At 44.8% G+C, this 18,453-nt stretch overlaps 1 protein-coding gene across 2 annotated transcripts in view; it reads right to left on the bottom strand.

The window, feature by feature from the left end:
• The window catches only part of COL5A1 (collagen type V alpha 1 chain), a 251,115-nt gene that overhangs the window by 132,896 nt on the left and 99,766 nt on the right, over positions 1-18,453 (bottom strand). For both annotated transcript variants that reach the window (XM_032232562.1, XM_032232563.1), the window contains exons 5-7: positions 11,600-11,731; positions 9,654-9,812; positions 6,758-7,000 (exon numbers count right to left, since the gene is read on the bottom strand). In XM_032232562.1, coding sequence (XP_032088453.1) covers positions 6,758-7,000; positions 9,654-9,812; positions 11,600-11,731 — 534 coding nt within the window. The remainder of the gene's footprint in view (positions 1-6,757; positions 7,001-9,653; positions 9,813-11,599; positions 11,732-18,453) is intronic.

The raw sequence follows: 18,453 nt of genomic DNA, 5'->3' as shown, positions 1-18,453 counted from the left end.
TCTAGGCTGGAATACTGCAATGTGCTCTACATGGGGCTGCCCTTGAAGAGCATCCGGCGACTTCAGCTAGTCCAGAACGCGGCCGCGCGAGTGATTGTGGGTGCACCTCGGTTCACCCACATAACACCTATCCTCCGCGAGCTGCGCTGGCTACCTGTCGATCTCTGGGTGCGCTTCAAGGTGCTATTAGTCACCCATAAAGCCCTTCATGGTAGTGGATCTGCGTACTTGAGAGACCGCCTTCTGCTAATTACCTCCCTGCGACCAATTAGATCTCATAGATTGGGCCTCCTCCGAATTCCATCTGCCAGCCAGTGCCGGCTGGCAACTACAAGGAGGAGGGCCTTTTCAGTAGTAGCTCCGACCCTTTGGAACGAGCTCCCCGTGGAGATTCGTACTCTCACCACCATCCAGGCCTTCCGCATAGCCCTTAAGACCTGGCTAGCCCGTCAGGCCTGGGGACAAAGATAGCCGCCCCTCCCGAATGATGAATGAATGTTGTCTATTATTTTTACTTATGTGTATCTACGTCATTGTTTGTATTCCCCTTCCTGATTTTATGTGAGCCGCCCTGAGTCCCCTCAGGGAAAAGGGCGGCCTATAAATGTTAATAAACTCAAACTCAAACTCAAACTACTAGGAGACGCCAGAGTCGAAGAAAAAAAGAACTAGAAAAAATCATGAAATATTGCGACCTGGCCATCAAAACGACTATGGATGAAGTGTGTAACAGTGATACCCAGTGTCATTGGGGCACTTGGTACCGTGTCCAAGAATTTTATAAGATACATCAACAAATTGCAGCTTCCTGCAATAACACCAGTGGAACTGCAAAAAACTGCACAACTCAGAACATCTTATATTTTAAGAAGATACTTGGTTGATACCTAGGATGCTGGCAGCAACCCATCAGTGCCAGTCAGTGGTATTTGTGATACATTTTTAAATGTTCAGTTGACTGAGTTTCATGTTTAATGAAGGATGATGATGATGATAACAAAATACAAAGACCTACAAATAGAAATAGAATGATGATGGCAAAGGCAAGCAAGAGTGATACCAATAGTAAGAGGCACCTTGGGAGCAATCCCAAAACACCTGGAGCACCACTTGAACACCATTGGCATTGACAAATTTGCCATCAGTCAATTGCAGAAGGCTGCTTGACCTCGACCAACTTCCCTCCTGTGACAATATCTGTAACAGCATCAAACATCCGGATACGCTTATCCCAGATCCTGGGTAAAAACGTGATAGATAGACAAAAGTGCCAAACCCCGTCTGAACTTCTGGCTGACCATGCAATTAATAGCAATAGCAATAGTGTGAAAAATAGGCTAAGGATTCAGGATTGTTGACTGAGCAACCGGGGCCGGCAGCTGCAGAAATACTGGCAGATAAGGTGCTTACCCGTCATAGATGTACAGTAATTGAAAACAAAGAAATGATCTATTATTACAGATCAAGTCCAACAAGAATATTTGAAACAAATGTGCCAGTTCTGGAAAGAACAGCATCCAGAATCAAAAATAACAGAACAGAGGCTAGCAGATCAAGATCGATCTATAATTGAAATAAAGTATTCCCAGAAGCAGAATTGGAAGGACTTCAAAGGTTCATCCAGGGCAAAGAAATTAAAGCCTTGTCAGAATATAGAGGCAAACCAGGGGGAGTTGGTAGTAGAGAAATCCAGAAGAGATATACCATCGTTTTCATTTGGAAACTAGGCACCCACTACTCTGCCTCGGGAAGAACAAAGCCCTCTAACTAAAGAAGTAAAAGAATTGAAACAAAGCATAACTGAGGGTCTAGAACAGCACACAAATATCGGAATAAGGCTGCCCGCATTGAAGCTTGCAACTAGCACAAGATTAAAAGATGCAAATACTGCAATATCAAGTATAAGCACCAACTCACTGCACGAAACAAAGCAAGATAACTACAGTTATAACTGAAATACTGGGATGCAAAATCAACGGAGAAGAGGAGGGGGGGAACCAAACGACACATCAGAAAAATGGAAGATTAGAGTGGAAAATAAGACCAGAAAGTTGAGATCCGATGCAAGCAAACTAGAACACATGAAAGAAAAGAAGCTGAAGACCAAAGAATACCTAATCAAGAAATGCCACTTAGAAACAAGGAAGATCAAGGAAGCACTGAATCGGAATCAGAATAGAGCTGGAGGGGACCTTGGGGGTCTTCTAGTCCAGGCCCCTGCTCACGCAGGAGAACCTATACCATCGTGGATAAATGGTTGTCCAGTCTCTTCTTAAAAACCTCCAGTGATGGAGTGCCCACAATTCCTGAAGGCAAGCTGTTGCTTCTCTTCTTGATTAGTTTCCATCCATTGTTTCTTGCCCTGCTCTCTGGTGCTTTGGAGAATAATTTGACCCCTTCCTCTTCTTTGTGGCAGCCCCTCAAATACTGGAATCCTGCTATCATGTCACCCCTAATTCTTCTTTTCTCTAGACTGGCCAAACCCAAATCCTGCAGTCTTTTTTCATATGTTTTAGTCCCCGGGCCTTTGATCATCTTCCTTTCTCTTCTCTTTTACCAAAGTCTCAACATCTTTTTTGTAATGTGGTGACTAAGGCTAGCAGGACTAACACTTCACGTGATTTTGATTCTGTGCCTCTGTTTATACAACAAGGATTGTATTAACTTTTTTGGCTGCTGCCTCACACTGGAAATGAATAAAGCAGCAAATAACAGCTATAGCCAAGAGGATTATCAGATACAAAGCCAAATTTGCTAATTATAGGCAGAACTTCCAATTTCAATCCAATGAGGAAGGTTTCTGCCAATCCCTCAATGGAGAAACTGCTGTGAATCAGTCAGTACCTGACAAGGAAGAAACACTGGAGTTCTGGGTGCAGCTGTGGGACAACCCAAAGAAATACAACAAGGACGCAGCTTGGTTAAAAGAGATGGATAAGAATAAAAAAAGAAGTTGCAATGAAAGAACTAGTAATAACAGAGAAATGGTAGAGAAAAGAGCAAGGAAGATCAAGAATTGGTCTGCATCAGGTGAAGATGAACTGCATGGTTTTTGGTTGAAACATCTAACTGGTCTATACCAACTCATTGCCAGGCAGTTAACAACATACTATAAGGCGGTGAAAGTAAAGAATGGCTAACATCTGGCAGAACCTACCTGATAATTAAAGATCCAGCAAAAGCAGCACAGTAAGCAACTACAGGCTTACCAACAACTTTCAAATGGCTAACCGGTGTGGTAGCTGAGGCAGTCCAACAGCATCTAGTTGAAAACGATCTCTTTCCACTTGAGCAGAAAAGAAACGACCCCAACAGCAAAGGAGCAAAAGATCAACTCCTAATTGACAAAATGATTTTGGAAAACTTGCAAGAGAAGGAAGACCAACCTCATGGATAGCCTTCAAAGAGGCACTTGACTCTCTGCCTAGAAATAACAGGAATCAATAGAAATACCAAAAGCTTTGTGCCAAGATTGATGGCACAATGGAAGACACAGTTGCAGGTCAGAGGAGAGGGACTGGGAGAAGTTAATATCAAGAGAGGAATATTTCAAGGAGATTCACTATCACCACAATTTGTCATTGCATTCTTTCCTCTGTCAACAACACTGAGCAACTCAGGCCTAACATCAAAAACATCTGCCAGACTATCCCCCCCTCCTTTATAGGGGTGATCTGAAGCTGTATGGAATAAGACCATCTGAAACAGAATCACTGCTCAACACTGTCCGTATACATAGCCAAGATATTGCAGTGGAGTTTGGATTGGACAAATGTGCCACACTCACTATCAAATAAGGAAAAATAGTAAGAACTGAAGGAAGCAAGATGCCTCACAAAAATAACATTAAGAGTCTGGATGAAGATGATTACACAAATACCTGCGTATCCTTCAAGCTGACATCATCAATCACACTGAAGTCAAGAAAATTGTTAGAAGTGAATACATCAAGAGAGTGAAGAAGATCTTAAAGTCCAACCTCAATGGAGGAAATACTAGCAAGGTAATCAACACTTGGGCACGTCCAGTCATTAGATACCCAGCGGGAATAGTGGACTGGACTCACAAAGAACTAAAAGTGATGGATAGGAAGACCAGAAAAATAATGACAGTGAATCATGCTGTCAGGCCTGCAGCCGGTTCCTTTTGGGATCTTTGGCCTCCCACATTTCTATCTACTATGCTGTTTCTATAGTTGGGAAATGAGAGGGGAATAGCAAGGAGTAGGATGTGATGTAACCAAAATAAAATTCCTTTTAGATTGCCAAGGTCATCCTTTGTCTCTGCACCTCTGCACCTGACCGGAACTGGATGGGTGGAAGCTGCCAGCATGGCAGTGGGAGATTGGACCATGGGATGGATCTGTGGGTGTGGGGGCAAGATCTTGAACTTTCAACTGGGTGGGGAAAATGGGAAGCTTTCGGATTTGGGTTTTCCCAGATGTGCCAACATGGCTCTCTTCATAAATTGGATCTTTGAGTAATACGTTGCCTTGGACTCTGATTTAATTTTGGATGTTATTTGGAACCCTGACACATGCCCCTCATCCTCACAGTGACTTTGGCTGACTCTACCTACCAAGGCAAATAGGTGGGCGTAGGATGTTGCAAGTACATCAGATGGTTGAAGAAGAAGAAGAAATTGTTTTGGAAGACTATCTGAAGGAAAATGAAGAAGATGCACTGAAGTTAGTATGCCAGGAAGGCTTACTGGCTACTGGAAAGACCAAACTGCCCTACAAGAAAGACCAAATAAAGAAAAGAATGGAGGCATGGGAAGACAAAGCACTACATGGCCAGTACATTAAAAAAAAGTAGCAGAGAAAGGAGATAATAGCGAGACCTGGCAATGGCTAAGAGCAGGGAAGTTGAAGAAAGACCGAGGGACTAATTCTGGCTGCACAAGACCAAACCTTAAGGACAAATGTACACAAAACCAGACTTGAGAAGACAGCAACAGACAGTAAGTGCCCCCTATAAGCTGTTGCAAGAAAATCCCACAAACTGACTGCAAGCAGTGGCATGAAAAAAAGTAGCAACAATGGTGCTTGGAAGATCTGCAAGAAATACCATTTGCCTCTAAGGAAGAACTAGTGGGACTCATAGAAAATAAAGAAGTTAAATTGCTCTGGAACTTCAGAATCCAGACAGACAGGCACCTGCCACATAACTTAACGTTGTCGATAAGATGTGGCAGTGCCTGGACACAGCAGAATAAAAGAGAAAGAACTGGAGAAGATACAAAACACAAATACCTACAAATAGAAATAGAACGACTATGGCAAAGGCAAGCAAGGGTAGTACCAATAGTAAGAGGAGCCTTGGGAGCAAACCCAAAACACCTGGAGCATCACTTGAACACCATCGGCATTGACAAATTTGCCACCAGTCAATTGCAAAAGGCAGCTTTACTTGGAGCAGCTTCCATCCTGCGACAATATCTGTAACAGCATCAAACATTTCGATCTGCCATCCCAGGTCCTTGGTAAGAACTCGATAGGTAGACAAAAATGCCAAGCCCAGTCTAAACATCTGGCTGACTGTGCAATGATAGTAGTAGTAATAAAAGATAAAATTCTGGCAATGATTTACAACTGGAATGTTTTAAAAAATGAAGATTTGATTATGGCTGCTCAAGAGCGACCTATTCAAACTAATTCATTTTTTTTCTTAAATTTATTGGCCGCCTATTTTACCACAGGGTAACTAATGCGATCAAAGTCAGAACCCCCCCACCCAAAAAAAAATCATCAAATGATCCCAGCCAAACTCAAAATCCAACCATTTGTTTAGGATGCTCCACCGCATTTTGAGTGTTTTCCTTTGAGTCGATCTAGACTGCTGGGGACCAACCTTGCATGGCATCAAAAAGGGTTTGTCATTGCCCTTTTCCTAGGATGGAGTCAACCATATCTCTGTCCTTGGAGGGAGGTCTCACTTCACCTGCTAGACCAGGGGTGTCAAACTCAAGGCCCGCAGGCTGAATCCGGCCCACGGGGCTGCCCTGGAAGCAGCAACGGACCAGCCTGCAGTGTCTCTGCCAGTGAAAACGGAGCTCAAGAGGGCCACATGGGGCCTTCTCAGGCTCCATTTTGGGCCGCAATGGCCTCCTGCAGCCCCCTGCCAGCAAAAACAGAGCTCGGGTGGGAGGATGTGCAGACACACACACACACACACAGACACACCCTCCATTTTTGCTGGCAGAGGGTTAGCAAAACAAAAATGAAACGAAAGGAAAAATGTTTTCCCCTTTTGCATTTGGAGCATGCAAGAAGGGACAGGAAAGTAGAAAAGGAAAGAGGGAAGGCAAAGAAGGAAAGATGGGAAGAGAGCAAGGAAGGAAAACTAAGGAAGGAAGGAAGGAAGGAAGGAAGGAAGGAAGGAAGGAAGGAAGGAAGGAAGGAAAACTAAGGAAGGAAGGAAGGAAGGAAGGAAGGAAGGAAGGAAGGAAGGAAGGAAGGAAGGAAGGGGATTATAATGAGAGTGAGGGAGGCTCTGAGTCCTGCCTTAGCACTTAGCCACCACAGGTGCCCCGGAAATGAGTGATGTCAAGCTGGTCACACCCACCTAGGCCCCCTGAGGTCAAACACAACCCTGATGTGGCCCTCAATGACATCGAGTTTGACACCCCGTGCTAGAGTCCCAAGTGGCTTTTTGCTCAAAGCTCTTTGTCTGGCTTTCTAACGGCCCCCTGTGCTTGTTCCATGCGCTTCGCCCGTGAGCCAACGGCCTCCTCTAGAAGAAGCAAAGCCACTGACCTCCGTTTCATTGTAGGCGAGGACTGCGCTGGTGGGCACTTCTGCCCCAGTGCCTCCTTCTGGGAGCTTGTCAAGGTTGTCAAGGTCTTCGTAGTTGAGATCTTCGTAGGGGAGGGGCGTATAGTACTCCTCCGTCATGGTCCCGTACTCGTACTCATCGATCAGCAGTTCATCCTCTGCCTTGGGGACCTCCTCCGGGATCTTCTCCACCACCAGTGGCGGGGTGGGCAGAGGGGTGGGACTCTGTTTGAAAGAGGAGACGAGACGTGGGTGGGCTGCCACAAACTCTGCCCAGGACAGTCTAGAGGGGCAGACGTTACGATCCACTATGGCAGTGTTTCCCAAAGTGTGGTACACGTACCCCCAGGGGTACGGGAAGAGTTTGGTGGGGGTACGCATTGCACCAGAGTTTGGTGGGGATCACGTGGGAATATCCACTGCACCGTGCTTAGCTGCACCCACAGAACAAGGAAAGAAATAGGCGCGTATCGCAGTTTTTACATGGGAACTGGGGCCATCGTACATTGTACAGGGAACCAAATTATGATGATCTGTCGTCTCAACATAAACAATTTCATCCTTCTCATTGAATCAAATAGATGTTCTTTATAATATAACTTTCGTTTATTTTGCGTATGTACCAAAAAAAAAAAAAAAAAAATATTTTGATTTTTATTAAAGCATATGTTTTTTATGAGGGGTACTCAGCGTTACAAAAATTATAGAAGGGGTACACATATGTCAAAAGTTTGGGAAACACTGCACTACGGTAACCTCGTAATAAAAGTAGGACTAGCATTCATGACTTGATTTCCTACTCTGGTCCACCTTGAAGAAACAGAAATGGGTTCGGACGGATTTGGCCAAACTGGTAGTGGCATGGCGGCCTGGGTCACTGGAACCAGCACTGGAACCAGTAGTGACCCAGGCCTGCCACGCCCCCAAACCGGTTCCCCGATCGCTGCCTTCGCTGCCGCCATTTTGTTTTTGAGTTGTGCACATGCAAGAACAATTTTAATTGAACTGTGCATGCACACAGAGCACGCATCCAGCACGCACAAAGCGTGCGCACGAGTGAACTGGCAGTATAGCCAGCCAGAACCCACCCCTGAAGCAACAACACCAGTCCTGAAAGTCTTACTGTGCTTCCCCCTTCCCCCGTTCTTTGTCTGGAATGGTTTTTGGATTATGGTTCAGCCCTGGACTCAGATTTCTTCTCAGACTACTGCCTTGGTCACAGCTCTTTCTCCTATTTTTCAAAGTTATTCCTTCTGCTCATTACCTACAGCAACATTACTGGAAAAATATTAATCTGGGAACTTTGGATCTTCCTCCTCTTTCCTTCTTGGCTTCCTCCTTACTCAAACCATCCCTCCTAGGAGATGGAAGATTAGACTCAGAGGAGAAAACTTGCCACTTGACTGGACATCTATCTGTGTTGTGAGGCCAAAGGGAACAGTGGAGGAGAGAGCCGTAATAATCCACAGAAGCCAAAAATTAAGGAGTCTGCAGCACCTTTTCCAGTTAACACGTTTTATTAAAAGATATAAGCTTTTGTAAGCTGCAAACTCCCTTCATCCAGAGAAATATTAAATACCAGATAGATATTGTGCTTTGCAACAAAACAATGTGATCAGGCTATGCAGGAGAAATTCTGTTCACAATCCGTTGGCTCAGTGGTGGTCGGTGGTTGAAAGACATAAGGGAATATCGCTCCTGCTGCCTTGAGTCCGGAAGCTGTTCCACAGGTGGAAGGCATAGACACTTGGGTGAGGTACCAACGTTTAGTACTGTAAGGAGCCCCAGACCGTTCCTGAGTGAAGGAGTGGAAAGTCTGCCAGTTTGAACTGAAGTAATGGAATGTGAGGCAACTGGCAGTTGGAACAGAGTTCTTTTCAGGTGGGGAGGGGGAGTAGAACTACTTAGCATCAGAGCATGTTAATTATAAGAATTACTAATGATCTGATGGTCATTTCAAAAAAATCCTTTCTTAGCAAGCACCTAGAAGCCAAGAGGAACCTATGTGCCAAATTTCAAGTTTGTAGGCTCTACGGTTCTGGAGATTTCATGATGAATGAGGGTATTTGCCCTATATATATATATATAGTTGGTTTCTTCTTTTCCAAGGCTCCTATGGGCTACCCATGGTATCTTGAGCTACTTGGAAGAAAGACTTTTAAATGAAGTTATTTAACTGCCATCCTCCCTAAATTTGTAGAATAAAATCCACACACATAAGGAAAATGGAAGTTAATAGAGATGATCCCTTTGCCAACCCAATTGGGGGCTGTTCCTGGACATACCAGAGCACCTCGCTTGCTCCACGGAAGGAGACCCTGGCCTTTCCCTCAAGTCCTCTGAGGCAAGCAAATTCAGGCAACAGAAGCACTCTGGACTCTGAGACAGATCTTGATGGAACAGAATCTAGGAAGCCCGGTGAACCATTTGCAGCTCAACCTACACCTAGCGTAATTAAGACAGATTGACGTTGAGCCTCTTTCTTCCTTCTGTGGACTCAGGGATCTTTTCTTGTTTTCTCCTCCATGTTCCTGGAATTTGTTAGAACCGGAGGGTTCCCAACCTTTTCTTCTTTTTATATATATAATTCCATCTTTAGTTTTCTATACCCCGCGCCCTTCCGATATATATTTCTGATATATTTTCACACCCCTTTAAAAAATAAATCATTATATGCATATAATTATACATATACACTATAATTTTGAAACTTCTAAACCCAAGGTTTTGCATCTCCTGGAATATCGTCTCACACCTCTAGGGGGTGCAAGCACCCCTGGTTGGGAACTCCTGTGTTAGAGGCTCCATTGCACCTTCCCTCCCACCGGACCCACAGAGACCCCTGGTCGACCCCCCCCACCCTCTTGCCGTCCTTTACCTCGGTGGTGTCAATCACTTCCCGGGCTACTTCATCGGTTTCCACAGGTTGGGCAGTGGTCGGGGTGGCTTTGCCTGCCTCGTCGAGGTCCTCATAGTAGGGGTATTCGTAATAGTAAGTTTCTCCTTCAACTTCCAGGTTCTCATTCCCATCTGGGTACTGTGAAGAAAGGAAAGTGATTGAAATGGTGACAGGAGGCCATGAAACTGTGGAATTCCCTCACAGGACCTAGAGAAGGGAGGCCACTGGCTTGGCTATGGTTAAAGGGGAATCGGCTACACCCACAGGAGACAAGCGAGTGCTTCTGGCTTGAGCCCAACTCCAATAATAAGCATATTTCAGATGAACAGAGTTGGAAGGGTCCTTGTAGGTCATCTAGTCCAACCCCCGCCTGAGCAGGAGATCCTACACAATTTCTGCCCGATGGCAGTCCAGTCTCTTCTTGAAAGCCTCCAAGTGATGAAGCTCCCACAACATCTGAAGGCAACCTCTGTTTCATGGGATGATTGTTCTCCTTGTCAGGAAATTCCTCTTTATTTCCAGGTTGAATCTCTTCTTGGTCAGTTTCCATCGATTCTTCCTTCTCTGGCCTTTGGGTGCTTTGGAAAACAGCTTGGCCCCCAACTCCGCTCTGTGGCAGCCCCTCAAATATTGGAGCACTGCTATCATGTCTCCCCTGGTTCTTCTCTTAAATGTAACTTTCTCAAAAATGTACCGTATTTTTTGGACTATATGTCACACAGGTGTATAAGACACACAAAGATTTCGAAGAGGTAAGTAAGATAAAAAGGTTTATGTCCTCCCCAGCCCCCCAGGAGCACTCTGCAGGCTTTGGCAGGGCTGGGGGAAGGCAAAAATGCCTCTGTTTTTGCGAAAAATAGCCCATTTTTTGCAAAAAATGGGATGCAGGGGTGGGGCTTTGGGAGGTCAAAAATGGCTATATTCAGTGTATAAGAAGCAGCAACATTTCCTCGCTCTTTTAGGGGGGGGAAGGTACGTCTTATACTCTGAAAAACACAGTAATTTTTATTATACTAGCTATTCATGGAATCCCTCTGAATCCGAAGTCGTCACTGCTCACAGTGGATGCCCATCTAGCCCTTTTCTGGGAAAGATTTCCTCTTATGGGGTTTTCTCCCCCCAAACCATCTCCAAGACCCATCTCAGCACCTCAGTCAGGACTCTCTGGTTTTGAATGCAGATGAAAACAATCATGGAAAGGTGACCCACTGTTCATACTTCTCTTTTCTTCTGCTCCAAGTGCAAATGTGGGCAAAGAGGCTCACCCAGTTGGTAGACTTTGGAGCTAGGAGGGCTCCGGGTTGATTTTTTGGAAGTCCAAGGGAAAGCTACACAGGACAGGGCCAGACTCACAAAAACAGCAGCAGCAATAATGACCATTGTGGCCGCTGTTTGTTAGAAAGCAAGGAACTTCTACTGTGGAGTTGGTGGTGCGATGGAGTCGCTCAGAATTAGCACTGAGAGCAAAACCACCCGAGGAACTAGGGGAATTGCTGGGTGAGGAAGATGAGTCCCTGTCTTGGTTTACACTACAGGCACTCCCATCCTTGCTTAAAAATACATACTTGACATGAACATTGCAAGGTTAGAGTTTGGGTTAGGATAAGGATTACTGTATAGCAGGAGTGAAATCCAGCAGGTTCTGACAGGTTCTGGAGAACCGGTAGCGGAAATTTTGAGTAGTTTGGGGAACCGGCAAATACCACCTCTGGCTGGCCCCAGAGAGGGGAGGGAAGAGAGATTTTGCAGTATCCTTCCCCTGCTACGTGTCAGGTTCCGAACCACCATGCCCACCAAGCCACGCCCACAGAACCTGTAGTTAAAAAAACCTGTTGTGTAGGCTTTCAAAGGGAGGGCTAGAGCTAGGATGGCAGGGAGAGATCCCGCTTGCTGCCCCTCAGGCTCCCAGCCCCTTCCCCACTCACGTATTCATCAGGGTTTGGGTCCTGAGAGTGAGGCACATCTGGCACGGCTGTGTCACAATCTGGGCTGTAGTGTTCACAGTAGTCGTAGGCGGCTTGATGGTCCGAGACGATGAGCAGTTGTTGGATGTCGCCCTGCAGGAAAGAGACAGACCACAATGACAGGAGCCCCACCTGATCCCAGAACCCCCTCCCTTAAAAAAGGAAGCCACCCCACCATTTTTCTGAATGTTTTTCTGAATGTTAATGAGCCAAGGTGGCGCAGTGGTTAAATGCAGCACTGCAGGCTACTGCTAGATCAGCAGGTCAGCGGTTCAAATCTCACAGGCTCAGGGTTGACTCAGCCTTCCATCCTTCCGAGGTGGGTAAAATGAGGACCCAGATTGTTGGGGGCAATATGCTGACTCTCTGTAAACCGCTTAGAGAGGCCTGAAAGTCCTATGAAGCGGTATATAAGTCTACTGCTATTGCTATTACTGCTATTGTTTTGAATGGGAAGAGACTGGAATTCCCACGCATCTGGAATTTCTGGAAATGTTGAGCAAGCACCTAAAAAACGTATACCATGTTATGCAGTCCCTGCTGTCTGTTCCAGTTCTCTGTGTCTACGAGCCTCCGTGGCTCAGTGGTCAGAGTGCAGTACTGCAGGCTACCTCTGCTGACTGCCAACTGCCTGCAATTCAGCAGTTTGAGTCTCACCAGGCTTAAGGTTGACTCAGCCTTCAGTCTTCTATACATATTCTATATATATATAAAGATGGCTATTTGTGTGTATATGTGTTCCATAACTCTGGAACACCTCGAGAAATATCAACCAAATTTGGTACACAGATTACTTACTCTCTGGAAACAAATACTGTGGGGGTAAGATACCCCTTACACCCCTTGGGCAGGGATTGGGGTGTTGTGCCTTAAAATGACTTCTACTGTACAGTGTACAGCACTGTACTGTACAGTGCTGTGGAGTTGCCATGGTAACGGCTTCATAGTACTCCACAAGGGGGCTCCCTCTGGTGAGGGGGAAAATCCAACACTAGAAATTGCGACAACATTCATAGAAGGAGGGTTGGGATAAATAAATACCCGGGTTATCAACTAGTAGAGACACAACTTGGCATTCCTGCAACAGTATCCCAGACTTCCCTAGAGGGAAAAAGTGAATATTGGTGATAGGAGGCTCGATTGTTTGGGTAAGAGAACTATAGTCTGCAGACCAGGCAGTCAATCGAGGGAGGTATGTTGTGTCCCTGGAGCAAAACTTAAAAATGTAACAGAGAACCTTACTAAAATAATCAACCCCATGGATTACTACCCCTTTCTTCTTCTACACATGGGGACCAATGACACAACAATGAATCTGAAAACAACAACAAGAGATTACATACAGCTAGGGAAGAAAGTTAAAGAAGTAGGAGAACATGTGGTGTTTTCATCTATACTTCTGACAAAAGGACAACATCCAATGAGAGAGCAAAGGATTTCAGAAATGAACCAATGGATTAAAAACTGGCGTCGGCAACAGAACTTTGGCTTCCTACACAGACCATGGTCTGCATTACTTACATTAAGGGCTACTAGCAATAAAGTTTATTTTCATTTTTCTATGGTTGAAGATATACTTCAAAGGGACATCTGTATGCTTTTCTTCTTATCACTCTCTATAAACAAGCAGTGAGACCTTGGAGTGCCAAGCCAGGATAATCAGTAAGAAAAGTAAAAGTATTTCATTTCCAATACACAAACCTCCAGCCCCCAAGTAGCAGTGTTATTGTTGCAATTTTCTTTGTTTCTTTTTGTATCTTTTTTGTATTTCAAGTTTTAAAAAAAGTCTGATTCTTGAATGAGTTAAAAAAACACCCACAGTAATGAAAGAGGAGAATTTTAGTCCATAGGTTACAAAGAATAATAAAAGAAAAAAATAGAAGAAAACTTAATTCATTCATTTTAAAAAGGCTTGCATAAATTCCATCCATGAACATAGCATTTAAAAAGTAAGATCACCCACTGTCCAAAACCATTCCAAACTTAATTCCGCTGCTTATTTCTTCTGTTCTCCAATTTAAATTAATTTTAAGTTTTTTATAGGCAGTCTCTTTTAAAACGGTAAAAATTCCTCACCAGCTGGAAACACTTTCTCTTTCCGTATCCTTCTGTTTTGGAGCCGCCCCAACTTCATCAGCCTAATGGCTGGATTTTTTTTCTGCCAGCTTGAAGAACTTCTCTTGCATCAATCAGGGACTTTGCGATGTTCATGAGATCAGCAAGACGTATTCTTCCTGTTTACCGTCTCTGCAGGGCGGTTTAGGTCCGATTGGACCACCCAGTGGCAAAAGTATCTGCTGCGGTCTTAGAGCATCAAGACCGCACGTCTGTATCATAGTGATGTTGGCTCCTCCTTCTTTTATTAAAAAAAACATTAAGGGCTACTACCAAGGGATGGACAGCATCTCACAACAACTGGAAAGAATATATTTGGAAAACGACTGCAATCATCTTATCAAAAGGGCTTTAAGCTAAAATTGAGGGGGGGGGGCAATCTCCAAGACCTATAGAACCTGATTCCAAGCAAAAACCATAGATAACCAATCCTATAAGGAGGCTAGGAGTAAAGCGGAAGAAGAAGAAGAAGAAGAAGAAGGAGAAGGAGAAGGAGAAGGAGAAGGAGGAGGAGGAGGAGGAGGAGGAGGAGGAGGAGGAGGAGGAGAAGGAGAAGAAGAAGAAGAAGAAGAAGAAGAAGAAGAAGAAGAAGAAGAAGAAGAAGAAAATACAGTGAAGTAGAGAGTGATGGAAAGGATGGAAAACAAAGTAGGAGATATAAGAAACATTCCCAAGATCCATAAAAGACTCCAGTGCCTATATACTGTACGAACGCTCAAAGTTAAGGGAACAAACGGGGTGAAAACAAGAACAACAAAGATGATCAAAGGCCTGGAGACTAAACCATATGAATGAAGAACAACTGCAGGATTTGGGTCTGGCCAGTCCAGAGAAAAGAAAGATTAGATGTGATATGACAGCAGCCTTCCAGTATTTGAGGGGCTGCCACAAAGAAGAGGAAGGGGTCAACCTATTCTCCAAAGCATCAGAGGGCAGGACAAGAAAGAATGGATGGAAACTAATCAAGGAGAGAATCAACCTGGAATGAAGGAGACACTTCATTCCAGGTGCGACAGTTAACCAGGGGAACGGCTTGCTACAAGAACTTGTGGGTGCTTCATCACTGGAGGCTTTTAAGAGAGACTTGTCTGAATGGTATAGGGTCTCACTGCCGTTGTTAAGTTAGTAACATGGTTGTTAAGTGAATCTGGCCTCCCCGTTGACTTTGATTGTCAGACAGTCACAAAAGGTGATGGACCCCAGGACACTGCAACCATCGTAAATACCAGTCAGCTACCAAGCGCCTGAATTTTGATCATGTGATCATGGGGATGCGGCAGCAGTCATAATGTGAAAACTGTCATAAGTCACTTTTTTCAGTGCCATTGTAACTTTGAACAGTCACTAAATCAACTGTTGTAAATTGAGGACTACCTGTAATATTCTGTTGCTCTGCATGTACACAGAGAGCTTCTGCACCAGAGACAAATTCCTTGTGTGTCTACTCTACTCTATAAAAAGAGGTTGAGACTCTGGAAAGAGTACAGAGAAGAGCAACCAGGAGGATGAGGGGGCTGGAGGCTCAAACATACAATGAAGGGTTGCAGGAACCGGGCATGGCTGATGTAGTGAAGAGAAGGACCAGGGGAGACATGAGAGCATCTTCCAGTGTTTGAGGGGCTGCCACAGAGAGGAGAGGGTCAAGCTATTCTCCAAAGCCCCCGAAGGCCAGAGAAGGAACAATGGATGGAAACTGAACAAGGAGAGATTCAACCTGGAAATAAGGAGAAATTTCCTGACAGTGAGAACAATCAACCAATGAAACAGAAGTTGCCTTCGAAAGTTGTTGGAGCTTCATCCCTGGAGGCTTTCAAGAAGACACTGGACTGCCATGTGTCAGAAATGGTGTAGTGGGGTCTCCTGCTTGGGGGAGGGGGGGTTGGACTAGATGACCTACAAGGTCCCCTCCAACTCTGTTAAATCTGTGAAATCTCTGTGAAATCTCCATGATTTTCTGCTCTTGCAAACTCTCCCAGTGTCCCATATGCTTTGTACGTTGTTCTCTAAAACTTTTGCCTCTCTCTCTGTTTCAGGATCTGAACTCCAAATAACCGTAACTTCCTTTCCTCTCGGCTCATTCGCTCTTCTTTCGTGCGTTGTGACTTCATCCTTTTCCTGCTGCCTGTGTGACCAAGCTGGAGATCCAGATGGCCCCCTTGGCCTTTGCAAGGCAACACAAACTTGGCTGTCCCTCCCAGGCATGTGGGCTGGGAGGCAGGGCGCAAGTTCTGCCAGCTGATGTTGTTTGCATTGTAAGTTGGAATTTGTTTTTGGCGACCTCAGATGGTTATTATTTGGACTGTTGCTCTAATTGTTGGTTTTAACATGTACACTGCTCAGAGTCCCTGCTGTGACATGGGTGGCCAGGTCGATTGTGCAAACAAACAAAGCAAAATCACCAGGATAGATTTCATTTGTATACAGAATCTACTATCAAGGCCCTAATAAAGGCTTCTTTAAGGAGGTCATAATGCACAAGAATTTGACTGAGAGAATGTCCCTCTTGTCTTATATCATCGCCTGTTAAAACTGCTTCCAAAGCCAAGAGATTGGCCAAACTTCTCCTCTTGCACAGTTACTTCAACTCATCATAAGGCCATTAATGATAAACAGTCTCTCTCTCTCTCTCTCTCTCTCTCTCTCTCTCTCTCTCTCTCTCTCTTTCTCTCATTCTCTTTCTCTGTCTCTTTGTCTCTCTCTCTCTCTCTCCCCTTGTCTCTGTTTTTCAGTCTCTCTCTCTCAGTCTCTCTCTTTCTCTTTTTCTCCTTTTCTCTTTCTCTTTGTATCTGTCTCTCTCTGTCTCTTTCTTTCCCTCTCTTTCTCTTTTTCTCTCATTCTCTTTCTCTGTCGCCCTCTCTCTGTCTCTCTCACTCTCTGTTGCTCTGTCTCTCTCTCTGCCCCTCCCTCCTTGTGTCTCTCTTTCTCTCCCTCTTTCTCTCTCTCTTTCACTCTCTCTTTTTCTTTCTCTCTCCATTTCTCTTTATTCCTTCCTTCCTTCCCTCCTTCCTTTCTTTCTCCAGGCATTCAGAAGAAGAGATAATCCTTTGTACAGTTGTGTGTGGGGGGGGGGGGGTGTTCTTGCTGAACCAACTAATATTAGAAGTTTGTTCCCATCACAACATCCCACCCTATACAGGCAAAAAGAGGCTTTTGACCACATGCCGAAATAAGTAATTTCTCTGCCTTTAAGTGTATGCCAAATATTTCAAAACAAAACAAAGGCAATTGCCTGATTTCCCCCCAAGTTGGCTGAACTGTGATTACAAATTAGAGAATGCACAACAGCATCCCCCGGGAAGCACCATTTCCTGGGCCAGCGCTAGAGATGATGAGCAGCTTGGCAAGAAAGTTAAGGAGTTAGAAGCACAAGTGCTGTTTTCATCTGTGCTTCCAAAAAAAGGTCAACATTCAATGAGTACACAAAGCATTTTAGAAACAAACCATTGGCTTAAAAGTTGGTGCTGTCACGAGAACTTCAGATTCCTAGACCACAGTCTGCACTACCTCCATAAAGAGCTCTGGCAAGGGATGGTCTGCACCTCACCAAAATTGGGAAGAGTATTTGGAAAATGCTAATTAGGAAGGCTTTAAACAAAACCTGAAGGGGGAGGGTAACAAATCTTTAGGATACTTAATCCCAAGCATAAATCCCAAGATAATCAATCAAACAAGGATGCACGAGGTAATGGGAAGGAAGAAAGACCGTTGGCTTACCTGAACAGTCGTTCTCTGGGCTCTGCGAGGAGAGTCCAAGCGTGGGTTAACACAGCCTATCTGCCTTAGGACTGAGTGAGTATTTTCTCTCTTTGGCCACGCCTCCCTTTGCCTCCATAGTTTCAGTTTTAAAACAAAAAGCAACCATGTAGGAAGCCCGTTCCACAGTCATGTCCAGTAACATCTCAATGCTAAAATCCAGGTGGGATTGGACTTTCCTTGCAGCGCCCAGAGAACGACCATTCAGGTAAGCCAATGGTCTTTCTCCAGTGCGCTGCTTGGAGAGTCCAAACGTGGGACATACCCAAGCTATAATGGGGCAGAGACCACAGTCTCCGGAGCCTCTGCTACCTTCTGTAGAATTCTCCTTCCAAAAGAGGCAAAGGTGTCAATTTTATAGTTCCTGATAAACGCAGTGGGAGACGCCCACATGACCGCTCTACATATGTTGAGGCTGGAAGCCTGGGTCGCCCACGCCGCCGAAGTCGCTGCGCTCCTAGTCGAGTGCGCGGTCACGTGGCTCGGTGCAGTCTTGCCCTGATGCTCGTAAGCAAGCTTAATGCAGGCCCGTAACCAGTGACCAACTGTATGAGAAAATGCCTTGTGACTGAGCGACCCAGGGTGAAACGACACAAAAAACGCTTCGGAACGCCGAAATTCCTTGGTTCTTTTGACCAATGTTCCCTCTAATTTTTTTTCAGTGTGAGCGGAAAAGTATAGTGTTTGAGCAGCACATTTTCATACCTGAGCACCTGGATTTTTTTCATAGATGTCACCCAAGACAACGAAATTAGTGTTATTTGAAACTCAATTCTACCATGTAAATATCCATTAAGTAAAGAAATCTCCCTATACAGGTAGTCCTCAATCTACGACCATAATTGAGCCCAAAGTTTCTATTGCTAAATGAGACATTTGTTAAGTGAGTTTTGCCCCATTTTACAACCTTTCTTGCTACAGTTAAATGAATCACTGCAGTTAAATCA

This window comes from Thamnophis elegans, chromosome 16 (assembly GCF_009769535.1).
Source record: "Thamnophis elegans isolate rThaEle1 chromosome 16, rThaEle1.pri, whole genome shotgun sequence".
Taxonomy (NCBI): Eukaryota; Metazoa; Chordata; class Lepidosauria; order Squamata; family Colubridae; genus Thamnophis; species Thamnophis elegans.
This window is presented reverse-complemented; position numbering and strand designations above follow the sequence as displayed.